General features: G+C 45.0%; 1 protein-coding gene across 3 annotated transcripts in view; it reads left to right on the forward strand.

Moving 5' to 3' along the window:
- The window catches only part of LOC141148413 (malonyl-[acyl-carrier protein] O-methyltransferase-like), a 62,014-nt gene extending 45,436 nt beyond the window's left edge, over positions 1-16,578 (forward strand). For all 3 annotated transcript variants that reach the window (XM_073635900.1, XM_073635898.1, XM_073635899.1), the window contains exons 4-7: positions 5,135-5,245; positions 9,658-9,758; positions 12,869-13,006; positions 15,776-16,578. In XM_073635900.1, the coding sequence (XP_073492001.1) occupies positions 5,135-5,245; positions 9,658-9,758; positions 12,869-13,006; positions 15,776-15,866 (441 nt within the window). In that variant the 3' untranslated portion in view covers positions 15,867-16,578. The remainder of the gene's footprint in view (positions 1-5,134; positions 5,246-9,657; positions 9,759-12,868; positions 13,007-15,775) is intronic.
- Positions 16,579-17,078: the final 500 nt, after the last annotated feature.

Here is a 17,078-nt window from a genome sequence, read left to right on the forward strand (position 1 = left end):
CACGTGCGTCGTGGCATGCCTGTGTGTGCGCCGCGCTGGGTGTGCGTGTGCAGTAGAGCACGGGTGCGTGCGTCACTGGGCAGCGTGCGAGTATAGAGGGAGGTCACGCACCTGCATGTTCAATGCTGCTTGTCAGTTAGGCTCAACAGAAGCCTAGTGTGCAATGGAACACAGAGGTCTGGGCATAAGTTTGGACATTTGCAACAGGTTGAAGGCTGGTAAGGCTGTGGTAGCGGCTGTACGCTGGACCCAGCGATATAACTCAGAGGGAGTGCCTTTTTTTTCTCAAACTTGTAAGCAATGTCTTCCAGGAAACGAGGTACAGGGAGCAGGGCAAGTCCAGGGGTTAAAAGGACTCCTTCAAAATCAGGAGATCAACCTCAGGTTACTGTAGCATCAGTCTCCCCTGAAAGACCTGTGGCATTTGGCCTGGCTGAGCCATTGCAGTTGTCAGGCGTGGTGGCCACTACCAATATCCCTGCATCAGCCTATGTTACTAAGGATGATTTAGCATCAGCCCTAGCTGGCCTTGAAGGCAAGATAGCAGGTATGATAGCTACAGTAACACAGGGAGGAAAGAAACGTCATAGATCTCCCTCCCCTGAGCCTGGTCCCAGTGGTGAATCACTTGAGCACCAGGATTCTTTTGGCATGGGTCCCTGTGATTTGGATCCAGAATGGGCAGAGGATTTGGAAGGCCATTAAAGACAAGGAGGAGGGAGAGGCTGAAGAGTCCTCGGCTGGGGATTCAGGTTCTGAAGAACCAATTTCGGCCTCTCAATCCCAAAAATTGTTTATCCTGTCCAGTCCTTGAGATAGTGAGAGCTGGATTTAAACTACCTCGAGTGCAAGGACCAGGACCCTCCTGTTCTACATTAGGATCCTTGCGTCCTCAACCAGGTTCCCAGGCTTTTCCTTTGCATCCTTTATTTGAACAGGTCATTTACGCTGACTGAGACCACCCGGACAGGACATACTTGCCTCCAAAAAGGTTTTCTTTTTTATATCCTATGGAGGAAAAATTCAGGAAGAGGTGGGATACACCTTTGGTTGATGCTGCCATTTCTTCAGTGAATAAAAGTCTGACCTGCCCGGTGGATAATGCCCAGGGATTTAAGGATCCGGCAGATAAAAATCTGGAATCCTTACTAAAAGCTTCCTTTGCGGTAGCTGGGTCAGCAGTACAACCGGCAGTTGCGGCTATCGATATTTGTCAGGCGTTGAAGGACCGTTTTAAGAAGTTGGTCAGGAACCTGCCTGTTCAAGAGGAAGTTTCTGACGAACTGTCAGAACTTCCTCGTGCTTTATGTTTTGCGGTAGATGCATTAAAGGACTCGATCCAGCAGATGTCTCGTTTTGCGCTCCTCTCAATCCATATGCGCAGAGTACTGTGGTTAAAGAATTGGTCGGCCGAGACGCCATGCAAGAGGCTACTCGCGGCTTTTCCTTTTCATGGTGAGCGTCTATTTGGGGAAGATTTGGATAAACATATCCAAAAAATCTCAGGAGGGAAAAGTTCCTTGCTTCCGGTTAAAAGAAGGAGTAAGCAGCCTTCCTTTAAGATTCCCAACACTCCTGGGCCAAGCGCCTCTTCCCCTAAAAGGTATCGACGGCCTCAGCCACCTACCTTTAAGAAGCCTCAAGGTCAAAAAAGACCCTGGACCCAGAAACCAGCCAAAGCTAATTCCAAGTCTTCCTTGTGAAGGGGCGCCCCCACTCTTGCGGGTGGGGGGCAGACTGCGGTGGTTCGCAGATGCTTGGGGAAAATTGGTCCAGGACACGTGGGTTATTTCCACCATGTCTCAGGGTTACAAGATAGAGTTTCTGGATTTTCCCCAAATTGATATTTGGTATCCAGAGTCCCATCAGACCTGGGGAAAAAGAGGGGCCTATTTCTCGCTTTAGGAAAGGCAGAAGGTAATTGTCGAGGTTCCACAAAAAGAAAGATTCAAGGGGTTCTACTCGAACCTATTTACAGTACCGAAACCGAACGGAGAGGTAAGGCCCATCTTGGACCTCAAATCCCTCAATTCCTTTCTAAACATCTGAACCTTCCGGATGGAGTCGGTTCGTTCAGTAATCGCATCCTTGAGAAAAGGAGATTTTTTGGCGTCCATAGACATCAGAGACGCATACCTTCATATACCGATTTTCGGTCCGCATCAAAGATTCCTGCGATTTGCAGTAGAAGGGTATCATTTCCAATTTGTGGCACTTCCATTCAGTCTAGCCACGCCCGCTCGGGTATTCCCAAAAGGTTCTGGCCCCAGTGTTGACATTTCTAAGGTCCCGGAGGATCTCGGTGGTAGGATATCTGGACGACCTTCTGTTAAGGGACCAAGCTTACTCCACCTTGGTAGAAAACATTACGACTACGGTCCGTTTCCTAAGGTTCCTAGGCTGGATTCTAAATATGGACAAGTCGGCCCTTCATCCAGCTCAGGTCTTAACATATCTGGGTCTGATCTTAGACACAACCCAAGAAAGGGTAATTCTACCTCCCTTAAAGGTTAACTCTATAGTGGAGCTGGTTCAGAACATCAAGGGTGTAGAGGGTCCTTCGGTTCGTCTGTGCATGAGGCTGTTGGGCAAGATGGTGTCATCCTTCAGCACAGTTCCCTATGCGCAGTTTCACTCCAGGATGTTCCAGAGAGCTATCCTGGGAGCTTGGGACAAGTCGGTTTAAACTTTGGATCATCTCATGTCTCTATCCCTACAGGTAAAAAGGGAACTCTCTTGGTGGGCAAAGACCAGCAACTTGAACGGTGGAAAATCCTTTCCACCAGTATCCTGGAAAGTAGTAACTACGGACGCCAGTCGTCTAGGCTGGGGAGCAGTCCTGGAGGAGGCTTCAATCCAGGGTTTATGGTCTCAGGTAGAAAAGACCTTGCCCATCAATCTGTTGGAAATTCGGGCAGCTTGGCTCTCCTATTTTGGACGTCCAGATTGCGGGGGTTTCCTGTCCGGATCCAGTCCGACAACTCCACGGTGGCGGCATACATCAACCACCAAGGGGGCACCCGGAGTTGGGCGGCCCAAAGAGAAGTAAAAAACATATTAACTTGGCAGAGAGACATGTGCCATTTCTGTCGGCAGTCTTTATTCCAGGGGTGGACAATTGGCGGGCAGACTACCTAAGTCACCAGCAGCTACTACCGGGGGAATGGTCTCTTCACCCCAAAGTTTTTCTTCAGATCTGCCAGCCCTGGGGGATGCCAGATGTGGATCTTCTGGCATCCAGATTCAATGCCAAAGTAGACAGGTTTGTATCCAGGACCAGGGATCCCCTCGCTGTCGGAACAGATGCATTGGTGGTTCCCTGAGACCGGTATTCTCCGATTTATGCTTTTCCTCCGATCCAGATGCTGCCGCACCTGTTGCGCAGGATACAGGAGGAGCAGATTGCAGTGATCCTGGTGGCCCCGGGGTGGCCCAGGAGGTCCTGGTACTCAGAGATTGTGAGGATGGCGGTGGAAGACCCGCTGTGTCTCCCATACCGTCCAGATCTGTTATCTCAAGGTCCCATATACCATCCTTCTTTACGGTCGCTGAATTTGATGGCATGGCTATTGAGACCAGGGTACTGAAGGACCGTGATATCAGAGGTTCAGTCTTATCTACTCTGATAAATGCCAGAAAGCCAGTTTCTAGAGGTATTTACCATAGGGTCTGGAAATCGTACATTTCCTGGTGCGAGAAGAAAGGATGGCATCCTCACAAGTATGCGATTGGAAGGATCCTTGCCTTTCGTCAATCAGGAATTGATCTAAACTTATCTTTGGGAGCCATTAAAGGGCAAATTTTGGCCTTATCAGTTTTTTTCCAGAGGCCAATTGCATCTCATTCTTTAGTGCGAACCTTCGTCAAGGGGGTACTGCACTTAAAACCGTCGGTTAAGCCTCCCTTATGTCCCTGGGACTTGAACTTGGTGCTATCAGCTCTACAGGTTCAACCCTTTGAACCGATTAGGCATATTCCTTTAATTCTGTTGACCAGGAAATTGTTTTTTCTGGTAGCCATAACTTCGGCTAGAAGGGTGTCTGAATTGGCCGCCCTTTCATGTAAAAAAACCTTTTCTATTTTTACATCAGGACAAGGTGGTGATGCGCCCCTGTCCAGATTTTTTACCTAAGGTGGTTTCCAATTTTCATTTGAATCAGGATATCATTTTGCCTTCCTTTTTTCCCAATCCTAAGACTAAAGAGGAAAAGTCGCTTCACTCACTGGATGTGGTGAGAGCAGTCAAGGTTTACTTAAGCATGTCAGCTCCTTTTCAGAAAACGGATTCCCTTTTTGTTCTGCCAGAAGGTCCTAAGAGGGGACAGGCAGCAACTAGTTCTACTATCTCTAGGTGGATTCGCCAACTCATTATCCAGGCTTATGAGTTGAAACGCAGGGTTCCACCTCGATATCTCAAAGCTCACTCTACTAGAGGAGTTAGTACATCGTGGGCAGTGCGCCAACAGTTGTCTATGGCTCAGGTTTGCAAAGCGGCCGCTTGGTCTTCAGTTCATACGTTCACCAGGTTTTACCAGCTGGACGTTAGATCTCAAAAGGAGATTTTTGGCCACAGCTTGCTGCAAGCAGCTTTATAAGTCCTGGGCCTGAACGGGATTTAAGAATACTTTGCCCTCCCCTCAAATGCATTGCTTTAGGACATCCCAGATAGTCATTATTATGGTGCTCTGTGTCCCGTGATGTACGATAAAGAAAAATGGATTTTAAAAACAGTTTACCTGTAAAATCCTTTTCTTGGAGTACATCACGGGACACAGAGGTCCCTCCCTTCTTTTCTGGGATCTTTATTGCTTGCTACAAAACTAAAGGTTCTTCCGGTATGGGAGGGGTTATATGGGAGGAACCTTCTTACTATTGGTTGCCAGTGTCCAATCACCTAAAGGTAGCATATAACCCAGATAGTCATTATTATAGTGCTCTGTGTCCCGTGATGTACTCCAAGAAAAGGATTTTACAGGTAAGCTGTTTTAAAAATCATTTTTTTCCCTAAATCACTGAACACTATATGCTAAAATATAATCTTAACTTTTTTTTTTTTTTTTATAAAATCAGTATTTCATTCTGTTTAGTGAAGGGGCACACTTTTGCTGATATATTAATGTAGATGTTATTTCAGGTCGATCGGATCTTAAAGCCAGGAGGCTGCCTTGCTATCTTCACCTTCTTGCCCAGTATAGAAGTTCACTACAATGACTGCTCAGAACAGATGACTCAAGTCTTTGCAGAGGTAAGTACTGAATATCTTTGTGTTTTCAGTGTCCCTTGTCTTATATACTGCCTTGTCTGAGATCACTGTTGTCTTTGTGAGCGATAAGAAAACCTGGCATAAGTCTGATTTATGAATTTGGAAATGAGCACCGGGCACCTGCACTCCTCTTTCTTCACTGTCCCGCACTCTCTGGAGGCTTCCAAGTCTGGGATGCTCAATATGCAAATATTGACTGACTCCAAAGTCAGAGTTATGCCCCTCCTACTCCATGTAAAATACTTCCATTGGTCAGAAAGTGTCAGTGCATTGTACTGAGGGGGGGGGGGGGGGGTGCTGGTAGCCCTCATACACATAATCTGGGGGTTCCGGGGCCCCTCAGCATGAATATAGTATATGTTGGTACCTTTTGTGTGATCGGTCAGCTTCAGTGATCCTATGTGTTAAGATGTTTGCTTTAAATACAATATTAATCAGTAGGTAAATATTTTTTTCACTTAGAGTCCAGTGTTGACCCAAATGGATTACTAAGTGCACAGTATGCATTAAATAAACACATTAGTTAGTGTATATATATATACACATTTGGGTTGATGTATTAAAGGCAAATAGACTGTGCACTTTGCAAGTTTGTAGTTGCTCCAGAGCTCAGTAAATAGAGGGGATCCAGACATGCGCAAGCAAAAACTTTTTTTTTTCCTTCCATGTGATTGGGTATTCTTTGCAAAGTGAAGCTTCACCTTTTTTACTAAACTCTGGAGAAACTGCACTTGCAAAGTGCATAGTCTGTTTTCCTTTAGTAAATCAACCCCATTAATGCTTAACAGCCAACTCCAAGAAAAGAGACCCAGTCAGTGTTTAACCACTTCAATACAGGGAGACACAGGGCACTCCTACCCCCTTCCTGCCCAGACCAATTTCCAGCTTTCAGCACTCTCACATGTTGAATGACAATTATGCCGCGTACACACAACCGGTTTTGCCGTCGGAATAAACTCCGAAGGTTTCTCAGACGGAACTCCGACGGAATTACATTCATGCGGTCTTGCCTACACACTGTCAAACCAAAGTCCGACCAAAGTCCGGCCCTCCAGAACACGGTGACGTACAGCACATATGACGGGACTAGAAAAAAGGAAGTTCAATAGCCAGTAGCCAATAGCTTCCGTCTCATACTTGCTTCAGAGCATGCGTTGTTTTTGGTCCGTCGGAACAGCATACAGACGAGCGGTTTTCCCGACAGGAATTGGTTCCATCGGAAATATATAGAACATGTTCTATTTCTAGGTCCATCAGAATTTTTGAAAAAAAAAAGTCTAATAAGGCACACACATGATCGTAATATATGATGAAAAGCTTCCATCTGACTTTTTCTGTCGGACATTCTGCTCGTGTGTACGCCGCTTTACTCAGTCATGCTACATTGTACCCAAACAATTTTGTTTTCACACAAATAAAGAGCTTTCTTTTGGTATTCACCCTGGGGCACGCAGGAGTGGCGAATGGGTGGACATAATATGACGCCTACCCAGAGGGAGGAGCTCTTCCTGCTGGTGGAGTTTAGTCTAAAGGGAGGGGAAGGAGGTACAAAAGGTAATAGCTGCAGGGAAGATCTGATGGAGGTGATTTGGGTACAGTTCTTAGGTGGAGCTGGGGTAGGCTTCCCTGAATGAGTTCTCAGGGATCGCCAAAAGGCGAACAGAGGAGGCACTGACCGGACATGCTGGGGCAGGGAGTTCCAGAGGATGGGAGAGGCTCTGGAGAAGTCCTGGAGGTAAGAGTGGGAGGAGGTAACTAGAGTGGAGAGAGCAATATCTGCAGATGAGGTTGGTGATGTAGCTGGAAGTGATGTTGTGGTTTAGAATTTTGAATTTTTTTTACCGTGGGGTAGTGGAAGCGAGGGATTGGCAGAGAGAGGCAGGAGCCATGGATTGGTTAGTAAAGTGTATAAGCATGGCAGCAGCATTCATAACAGACTGAAGGGGGGATAGCCTGTGTAAAGGTAGCCAAATAAGGAGGGAGTTGCAGTAGTCAAGGCTGGAAATAACCAAGGAGTGATTAGGTTGCTTTGTGGTGGTGGTAATCAGGAAGGGGGGAATTCTGGAAATGTTGTGGAGGTTAAGGTGGCAAGATTTGGCCAGTGATTGGATGTGGGGGTTAAAGGAGAGGTCAGAGTCTAGGATTACACCCAGTGTCCCCAGAGAGCCTCCCCCTTAAAATCAGGGTCCCCAGAGAGCCTCCCCCTTAAATCAAGGTCCCCAGAGGGCCTCCGCCTTAAATCAGGGTCCCCAGAGAGCCTCCGCCTTAAATCAGGGTCCCCAGAGAGCCTCCCCCTTAAAATCAGGGTCCCCAGAGAGCCCCCACTTACATCAGGGTCCCCAGAGAACCTCCCGTCCCCTTGGGGACCCCTGCAGAGACTCGGGGCTGTGGGCCCCAGATTCGGGGCTATGGCCCAAAAGCCACCCCTTAGTGACACCACTGCTTATACAGTATCTCACAAGTGAGTACACCCCCACATTTTTGTAAATATTTTATTATATCTTTTCATGTGACAACACTGAAGAAATGACACTTTGCTACAATGTAAAGTAGTGAGTTTACAGCTTGTATAACAGTGTAAACTTGCTGTCCCCTCAAAATAACCCAACACACAGCCATAATGTCTAAACCTCTGGCAACAAAAGTGAGTACATCCCTAAGTGAAAATGTCCAAATTGAGCACAAAGTGTCAATATTTTGTGTGGCCACCATTATTTTCCAGCACTGCCTTAACCCTCTTGGGCATGGAGTTCCCAAGAGCTTCACAGGTTGCCACTGGAGTCCTCTTCCACTCCTCCATGACAACATCATGGAGCTGGTGGATGTTGGAGACCTTGCGCTTCTCCACCTTCAATTTGAGGATGCCCCACAGATGCTCAATAGGTTTTAGATCTAGAGACATGCTTGGTCAGTCCATTACCTTTACCCTAAGCTTCTTTAGAAAGGCAGTGGTTGTCTTGAAGGTGTGTTTGGGGTCGTTATCATGTTGAAATACTGCCCTGCAGCCCAGTCTCCGAAGGGAGGGGTCATACTCTGCTTCAGTATGTCACAGTACATGTTGGCATGTATGGTTCCCTCAAGGAACTGTAGCTCCCCAGTGCTGGCAGCACTCATGCAGCCCCAGACCATGACACTCCCACCACCATGCTTGACTGTAGGCAAGACACTTGTCTTTGTACTCCTCACCTGGTTGCCACCACACACGCTTGACACCATCTGAACCAAATAAGGTTATCTTGGTCTCATCAGACCACAGGACATGGTTCCAGTAATTCATGTCCTTAGTCTGCTTGTCTTCAGAAAACTGTTTGCGGGCTTTCTTGTGTATCATCTTTAGAAGAGGCTTCCTTCTGGGATGACAGCCATGCAGACCAATTTGATGCAATGTGCAGCATATGGTGTGAGCACTGACAGCCTGACCCCTCCCTCAGCAATTTTTTTTAAAAATGGCGTGGGGTCCCCTCAAAATCCATACCAGACCCTTATCCGAGCATACAGCATGGCAGGTCAGGAAAGGGAGGGGATGAGCGAGCCCCTCCTCCTGAACCATACCAGGCTGCATGCCCTCAACATGGGGGGGAAATCAGTGATTTGGGGGGGCTCTGCCAAGGTCCTCTTCCCAACAACCATGGGCTGTGGTGGTCTGTGGGTGGGTCTTATCATAATCTGGAAGCCCCCTGTGAATGGGTAGGGGTACATTCACCCCAAAAAGCAGTGAAATGTTAAAAAAAAAGCTGATTTTGACAAGTCCTTTATTGAAAAAGAAGCCCGGAGTGGTCTTCTTTCTTTTTAATAAGGGACTTGTCAAAACTGGCTCTTGGGGGTTTAACTTTTTTTTTCTTTACATATCACTGCTTTTTGGTGAATGGGTAGGGTTACGATGTACCTGATACCAATTCACATGGGGGGCATGTCTGGGGCATGTCTGGCCCCCCACCTTTTTTTTTTTAAAGGGGGCTTTCAGATTCCAATAAGCCCTTTGGCTGCAGACCCTGTCAACTACAGCCCAGGGTTGTCAAGAAGAGGCCCTTGTCACCATCCACATGGGAGCAAGGTGCTTTGGGGTGGGGGGCACCACCATGTTGAGGACATGCTGCCTGGTATGTTTTGGGGGGTGCTTACTTGTCCCTTTCCTGACCTGCCGGGCTGCATGCTTGGATAAGGGTCTGGTATGGATTTTGGGGGGACCCCACGCCATTTTTTTTATTTTGGTGTGGGGGTGTATCCAAATCCATATTGGACCTAAAGGGACTGGTATGGCCCTGGGGGACCCCACGCCGTGTGTGTTTTTTATCTTTTATTTTTGTGCAGTCTCATGAATGTAAACCTATCCTAAATGCAGGTCAGTCATGAAAGACTTATTGTCTCCAATACAGATTTCACTTATTTTTCAGATGGAAGCTAGTCTGGCCCCATATGAGCATGAGAAGATTAAACATCTCAGGAATGGATACAAGGAAATGTATGAATCCATCCCATACACTGACAAAAGAAGGTCCGACTGCATCTATATATCAGTCATCTAATATGTGGTAACCTCTGGTCACCGGCTCCCCCTGCCCTTTAAGGGGTTCTGAAGGTTGGGAATTTACAATGTCATACTGCCAATCTTGTTCAGAAAATAGCTTTAAGGGTCAATTTTATTTTCTGTTCAGGATTACAAGAATATAATCTGCTTTTTTTTTGCTATTTTAATTTACCATTATTTTATAAATAAATAGAACTGTGTTCACAATGCACTGGATGTATAGAACTCTCAACTTTAACTTTTCATTTCATGTCTCGCTAATGGAAAGTCTACAGATCCAGCACTGCTTCCTCCTCCACTATCTGACAAGACACACCTTATAACTGAAAAGATAAGGGGGATTGGAAGGTGAACACTCAACAAGCTCATGCTGAAGCTCCCCTTCCTCAGAACATTTGACAAGCTTGTAGCTTATTGATATTTCAAAATATTTCAAAATAGACTTTATCACTGAGTGATCACCTTTCAAGCTTCGGGAGTGTCACCTTCTCTTTTGGATTATATGCATCTTATGTTCTGTTGAGCAGTTTTCTCTTGGATATGTCTGCAGTGACAACCACTGGATTATAAACCAGCACCTTATATAAAAGGTATATTATATAGGGATACTAATAGGGATAGAATTCTGAGCCAGCACTGCTTCCTCCTCTATCTGCCTAGGCATACACATATATGGCGTAATTCTTCTCTGACCTGATGCCTCTGCTCTTTGGCTGGGGTAGATCATAAGATTGCCAGATGTGGGATATTTTATAATTTTAATGCCAACTCCAGGAAATTTAAAGATGATCTCTTGCAGAGGGGCTCCTCCCACATTACAAGGCAGTGGTGGCCCGTCCATAGGGGGCACCTGGACACCGCCCCCCCCCCCTGTAGTCAAAAAAAAAATTAAAAAACAAAAAAAATTTTTTTAAATGGCCACTTTCAGAACAAAAAAAAGTCCTTTAACAAAGTGCACTGTGGCGCTGGACGCAGTGTACTATGGGAAGCGCCACGTCAATGCAATCACGAGACTGCAGACGTGGCGCTTCATTTGCGGGCTCTTAACCCGCCTTGCGGCGCAATCAAACACCGATTAGCTTCCGCCCATAGAATCAGTGTGATTCTATGGGCGGGAGCATTGCTTTTCAATTCTCGAGGTCACTTCCGGCTTTTGTGGAACAGACGAAAGCCGGAAGTGACGTCGGCAGCTCCGTTCATCGGCCCAAGCGGAGCTGCAGGAGGAAGGTAAGAAAGCAGCATGAGGGACGGGTTCCAGTCTGGTCTATGTAGGGGCCGCAAGGAGGGTGAGCTCCAGCACAGCACAGCTGCATCCCCCCCTCCTGTCTCACTAACACATGGACTGAGGACACCTCCGAGTACCTTCCTATACACATATAGAGGAGGAGGGGGAGGAGAATGGACACATCAACAGGATGTGCTGATCTGAGGTCTGAATATGACACTTGCAGGGGAAGGGGGGCAAGTTATCAAAGAAAGATACTCACAGTGATTCGGGGGGCTGGAAGCAGATGCTGGATGTGCTAGGGGCCACTTTGGGAGCAAAGAGGATTTGTGCTAGAAGGGGGGTTGAATATAAAATTAGACCCCCCCAGTGCAAATCCTCTCTGCTCCCAAAATAGCCCCTAGCACATCCAGCATCCGCTTCCAGCCCCCCAAATCACTGTGAGTATCCTTCTTTGATAACTTGCCCCCTTCCCCCCTTGTTCAAAGAGATGCTGGCTGCTATTAAGGAGACAATCATGGTGTCTGGGATCAGTGGACACAGTGGATGCATTTTGATGACGCAGTGGATGCATTTTGATGACACAGTGGCTGCGTTTTGATGATACAGTGGCTGCGATTGATTTTTTTTGTTGTTTGTTTGCGCCCCCCCCAAAAAATTTTGAGCACCAGCCGCCACTGTTACAAGGGTTACTTGCTCATTTAGGTCTAGGGAACATAAAAGATTTACATACTCAATCCTCCAGGCTGCTAGGCCTGTTCTCAGAGTCTTCTACATCACACGCCAGCATTCTAAGGTCCTGACATTATCAAGACTGATATGGGGTCCATAGCCCTGCATTGGGTGTGATGATGCCAAGGAACAACCCACTGCCAGAGAACAGGGGAGCGCCATCTGCCAGGAGGATCAGGTAGGGAGAAATGCTTTTACTCTCCCTTAGGCTGCTTTCCCAATTCCAATAGCAGGAGATTGTGATTGGCTCTTTATGGAGCCAGTTCACACATCTCTGGAGCAGCTCCGGTGTGATTTTTGCACAGTGGTCCTGTGTGTCTTTTGGTCTGTTTTATGCATACAAAGGGAAGGGGAATCTCTCTTTCTCCTTCTCTTTCTCTCTCTCTCTCCAAAAAAATAAAAGTATGGGACTTTGAAGTGAAGCAAGCTGTAACACAGTGTAAAAGTATCCATTTATTGACATGAGTAAAAGGATGTATAACAATGTACATGAGGGGTAAACGCTCAAAGCATGCCAAACATGAGTATCAAGTAAACTAAACTTGAAACATAGTAGTACTTTTTTTTTTGCATGCTTTGAGCATTCAGCCCTCATGTACATTGTTATATATCCTTTTACTCATGTCAATAAATGGATACTTTTACACTGTGTACAGCCTGCCTCACTTAAAGTCCCATACTTATATTTTTTGTATTTGGTCCGTTTCAGGTCCGAATTTAGCCTAAAATTCGGGCTGAAATTGGACCTGAAATGGTGAATGGAGACACCCTGGACCCCCTGCTATGAGCTGCATGTGGCAATAGTGTGAACCCAGCCTTAAAATAAATGAGCAATTAACATTGCAGTGCAGACTCCGCAACACTGCAAGAGATTTTCACATTTCCTGGAGTTGAGCTTTAATGTATTACTAACATACAGTATACTTTATATGTGCTGCAGAAGCTGCAATTAGTTGTCAGGCTTGTATGTATTGGTATTATCCGTATTTATCCTTGTTTATATCCCTCGTACAGCGCCACAGCATAGGATCCCACTATATAAAATAACTGGCAATATAAATGTAGAGATTGCATTTGTTTTAACCTCTTCATTAACTCACAGTGCTGTTTGCCTTTGCAGAATAGAAAACATTGAGACCAAGATCCGAATGCCATTGGCAAGGCTGCTGGGTTTTATCCAGACCTACCCCATGTACCCGATCTATCTTCAGACTAAGCCTGAGGAAGCGAAGGAAATGATGAGAACAGCAGAGGAAAGGTGAGAATGGAGGTGAATGGGACAGGAAATGGCAGCAGAGAACAGAGGACAAGGAAGGAACAAATTGTACAGCAGTGTTGTCACCTGAGGACAGAGAGATCTTAGCTATACAAGTGGTATCAAATAGCTTTCCAACTTCCAAACAGAATTAAATAGAATAGAAAATAAAGAAATAGAAAAAAAATAGACTAGAAAAGAATATAACAGAAAATAAAAGAATAGAATTAGTAAAACATAACAAAATAGAAAATAAAAACAGACTAGAATATAATGGAAACAAATAGAATAACAAAGAATATAACCATCAGAAAATTGAATTTCAAATAGAATAAATTTGAATACAAAAGAATATAATAGACTATAATAGAATAGTAAGTATAATTTAAAAAAAACAATAGAATATAACCATTTCCTAAAATTCAAATAGAATTAATTCAAATTTGAATGGAATAGAAAAGAATAGAATATAGAAATATATTATAAAAATATATAGAAATATATAGAAAAAAAACAGACTAGACAGTCGGTCTATTTTTGAGGTTCCCCACCCTCACGCAATCCATACGTATAAATGTAAATGCACACATCGGGGCGTCTACACATGTGCCCTAAACTTAGCTTTACTGAAATTTTGCGCTTCTTAGACCTTTGTGGTAATACTGTGTGACAAAAAAGTTGGAACTGCCATTGTTTTATTCTCTAGGCCAGTGATGGCGAACCTTGGCACCCCAGATGTTTTAGAACTATTGCAAGAGCATTATGGGAAATTTAGTTCTAAAACCTCTGGGGTGCCAAGGTTCACCATTACTGCTCTAGAGTGTCTGCTTTCAGAAAATATATAATTGGGGTTTTATGTAATCTTCAGGGCTAAAATTATTTTTTTTTAACCATTTGCTGACCACCCGCCACAGTTATACTGCCGCAAGGTGGCTTGGCTGTATGGATCGCCGTACCAGTACGGCAGTCTGCGCACTAGCTTTTGTGGATGCGCCGCTTGGCCAGTGGGGGAGCCAATCAGAAGGTCCAGAGGACTTTATGTCTGCTGGCTACCCGCAATTGTTCCCTGCAGAGACAGAATGGGGAAAATTGGCAGTTTTATTTTGTTTATAGCGCAAAAAATAAAAACCGCAGAGGTGATCAAATGCCACCAAAAGAACCAATGTGTGTGGCTGGCGGCCTTCCTTGCCAGTGACATTTATATAGTAATCAGTGGCTATTTGTAGCTCTGATTGCTGTATAAATGCCACTGGTCCCAAAAAAGTGTCAAAAGTGTCCGATCTCTCCGTCCACAATGTTGCAGTCCCGCTAAAAATCGCAGATCACCGCCATTAGTAGTAAAAAATAAAAATAAAAATGCTATAAATCCCCTATTTTGTAGACGCTATAACTTTTGTGCAAACCGATCAATATACACTTATTGCTATATATATATATATATATATATATATATATTTACCAAAAATATGTAGAATACATATTGACCTAAACTGATGAAGATATGTTTTTTTTTTTTTGGATATTTATTATAGCAAAAAGTTAAAAATATTGTATTTTTTTTACAAAATCGATGCTCTTTTTTTATGTTTATAGCGCAAAAAATAAAAACCACAGAGATGATCAAATACCACCAAAAGAAAGTTGTATTTGTGGGAAAAAGGACATCAGTTTTGTTTGGGTGCAACGCCGCAGGACCACGCAAATTTCAGTTAAAGCTACGCAGTGTTGTATCGCAAAAAATGGCCTGGTCATTAAGGGGATAAATCCTTCGGGGGCTGAAGTGGTTTAGCATGTGTGCAAAAAAATGAAAAACGGCTCTGTTAGCAAAAGGGCAAAGTAAGCAAAAAATTTAAGCCCAAATCTAACTAACACCTTTTGAAGCTATTACAGCTATAGTAGTTTTTTTTTTTTTTCTTGGGTTATTTTTAATAAAAAGGTCCATACCGCTGTAGAAACTTGGGGCTGGTCTGTATGGGGGTACAGACCTTCTGTTATGGGACTGGAGAAAGTGCAACTAGAGTATAATTGAATTGCAATTGCTGCTGGCACGCTCTGTGAATTCCCTCTGCCCTTATGATAGACAGAAGTGGTAATTTCCATTCATCCTTTCTGGACTTTGATGATGCAGCTGTGGGGGAACACCCACGGGGCCCTCAGCAGCTGCTGTCAGAGGGAAGGAGGAGAGGGAAGCCAGCAGCACTGCGAGGGAAAGGGCATACCGGGGGCCTAGTGAAAACGGGTGACATGGGGGCTCGAAAGGGGGCCTGGACAACAGGGAGGTGGAGGTGATCAGAGCAGGGGGGCACAAATACTAGAACCAATTCCACTGCAGTGCAGCCAGAGGGAGAGGAGGAGAAGCTGGGAGCACTACAGGGGGAGCCTCAAGGGGATCGGTGTCAGCGATAGGACAGTACAGCCTGTTCTCCTGCTCGGCATGTTCCCGGGCCCCCCTTTTTTTTTAACTGATTGGCCCGGTACAGGAGCGCCAGCTGTACGGCCTTATCCACAGTCCTGACAGACAGCCCCCTAAAATATAGAAAATAACAGGACTTCACAGGAAGATGGTGATGTGGGTTTTGGGGATGGAGTATGCATCAATGATTCATGTTACACTATATATATGAATGTAATATTAGCATGATCCAAAAACGTTGGCTGAGCCTTTAACTCCATTGGAAGCCACCTAAAAACTGTTTCGAGTCTAGTTAGGTTTGGAAAGATTTAATATTTGGGAATGTTCTCAGACTATACTGTACATGATTCCTGTTTCAGGTTCCTTTGGGTCATGGGGACGTCCTCCAGAGAAACGGAGGTTGAAGTTTGGCTACAAAATGTCCTGATATTAGCTTCTAAACCGCAGTGAAGGAAGATTCTTGAAAACCAATGCTGAACCCTGCAAGACATGGCTGGAGACCCCGCTAATCAGGATTTTACCATATCAACGTTCTGTTAAAATGGTTGTAAACCCACATGGGGAAAAAAAGACCTGCAAGACAAAGGCATAATGAGCTAGTATGCTTAGCATATTAGCTCATTACGTAATACTCATCTGAGATCGAAGACCCTGCTGCGAGGCCCGTACACAGCACTGGCTGGCGACATTTCTCCCCAGAGTTGCTTCCAGATATCGCGGCTCTGGTGCTGTGATTGGCCGGAGCTGAGATGACGTTACTCCCGTGCATGTGCACGGGAGACGCCAGTAATGGCATTCTCACTGAAGCAAACGGCATGTACATGCCATTGCTTAAGTGCGCATGTACCAATGACATTGGCACATGCAGGTTCAGGGCATATCTCCTAAACCGTGCAGGTTTAGGAAATATCCGGGGTAGCTACAGGTAAGCCTTATTATAGGCTTACCTGTAGCAAAAAATGGATTGTAAGGGTTTACAACCACTTTAACAGTTTCAATATATCAGATGTACAAATGAAAAAATCTAGCACAATCTGCTCTGTACAAAATCAAACCATGAAGTAAATGTATACACCTAAGAGTTAACAATGAGACAAAATGATCAAAATGTGACAATGTAGCAAAAAGTCCAAATAAAGAAAAATCCTTCTAAATGTATAAATTTGTATCTTTTTGTGATCATTTATCTTCAACTACCACTGTGTATGAATCCCTTCTAATAGCTCAGTCCCATACACCAGTGCCTACAAAGAACCTTACCTTTACCTTATTATGACTTGCGGTCTACAGTTTTTGATTAACCTCTTCACGGCAGCTTTAGGCACATACGTGGCAGGTGGTACTTAACACCCATCCTCTGCATATATGCATTCCTGTGGTGTTCTGGGTGGGCATTCAATCAGCACCACTAGAATTGTGACTGAACTGTCACTGACTGCTCATGGTCAACTACTGATGATAGGGAGTTGGTAGGACAGTCTCCAGATGATGTCATCACTGTGCAGCCAATTACAGTGCTCAGGATGATCAGGAACCCTTCCTACCAGTCTCAGGTGTTATGACCTGGTAGTGACAAGAGGTTAAATCAAGAAGCTGCAGGAACACATAGCGGCTGGCAGGAGGACCTGTTGGTGCATCATTAAGTGCTGGCTACAAGAACAT

This window comes from Aquarana catesbeiana, linkage group LG06 (assembly GCF_042186555.1).
Source record: "Aquarana catesbeiana isolate 2022-GZ linkage group LG06, ASM4218655v1, whole genome shotgun sequence".
Lineage (NCBI taxonomy): Eukaryota > Metazoa > Chordata > Amphibia > Anura > Ranidae > Aquarana > Aquarana catesbeiana.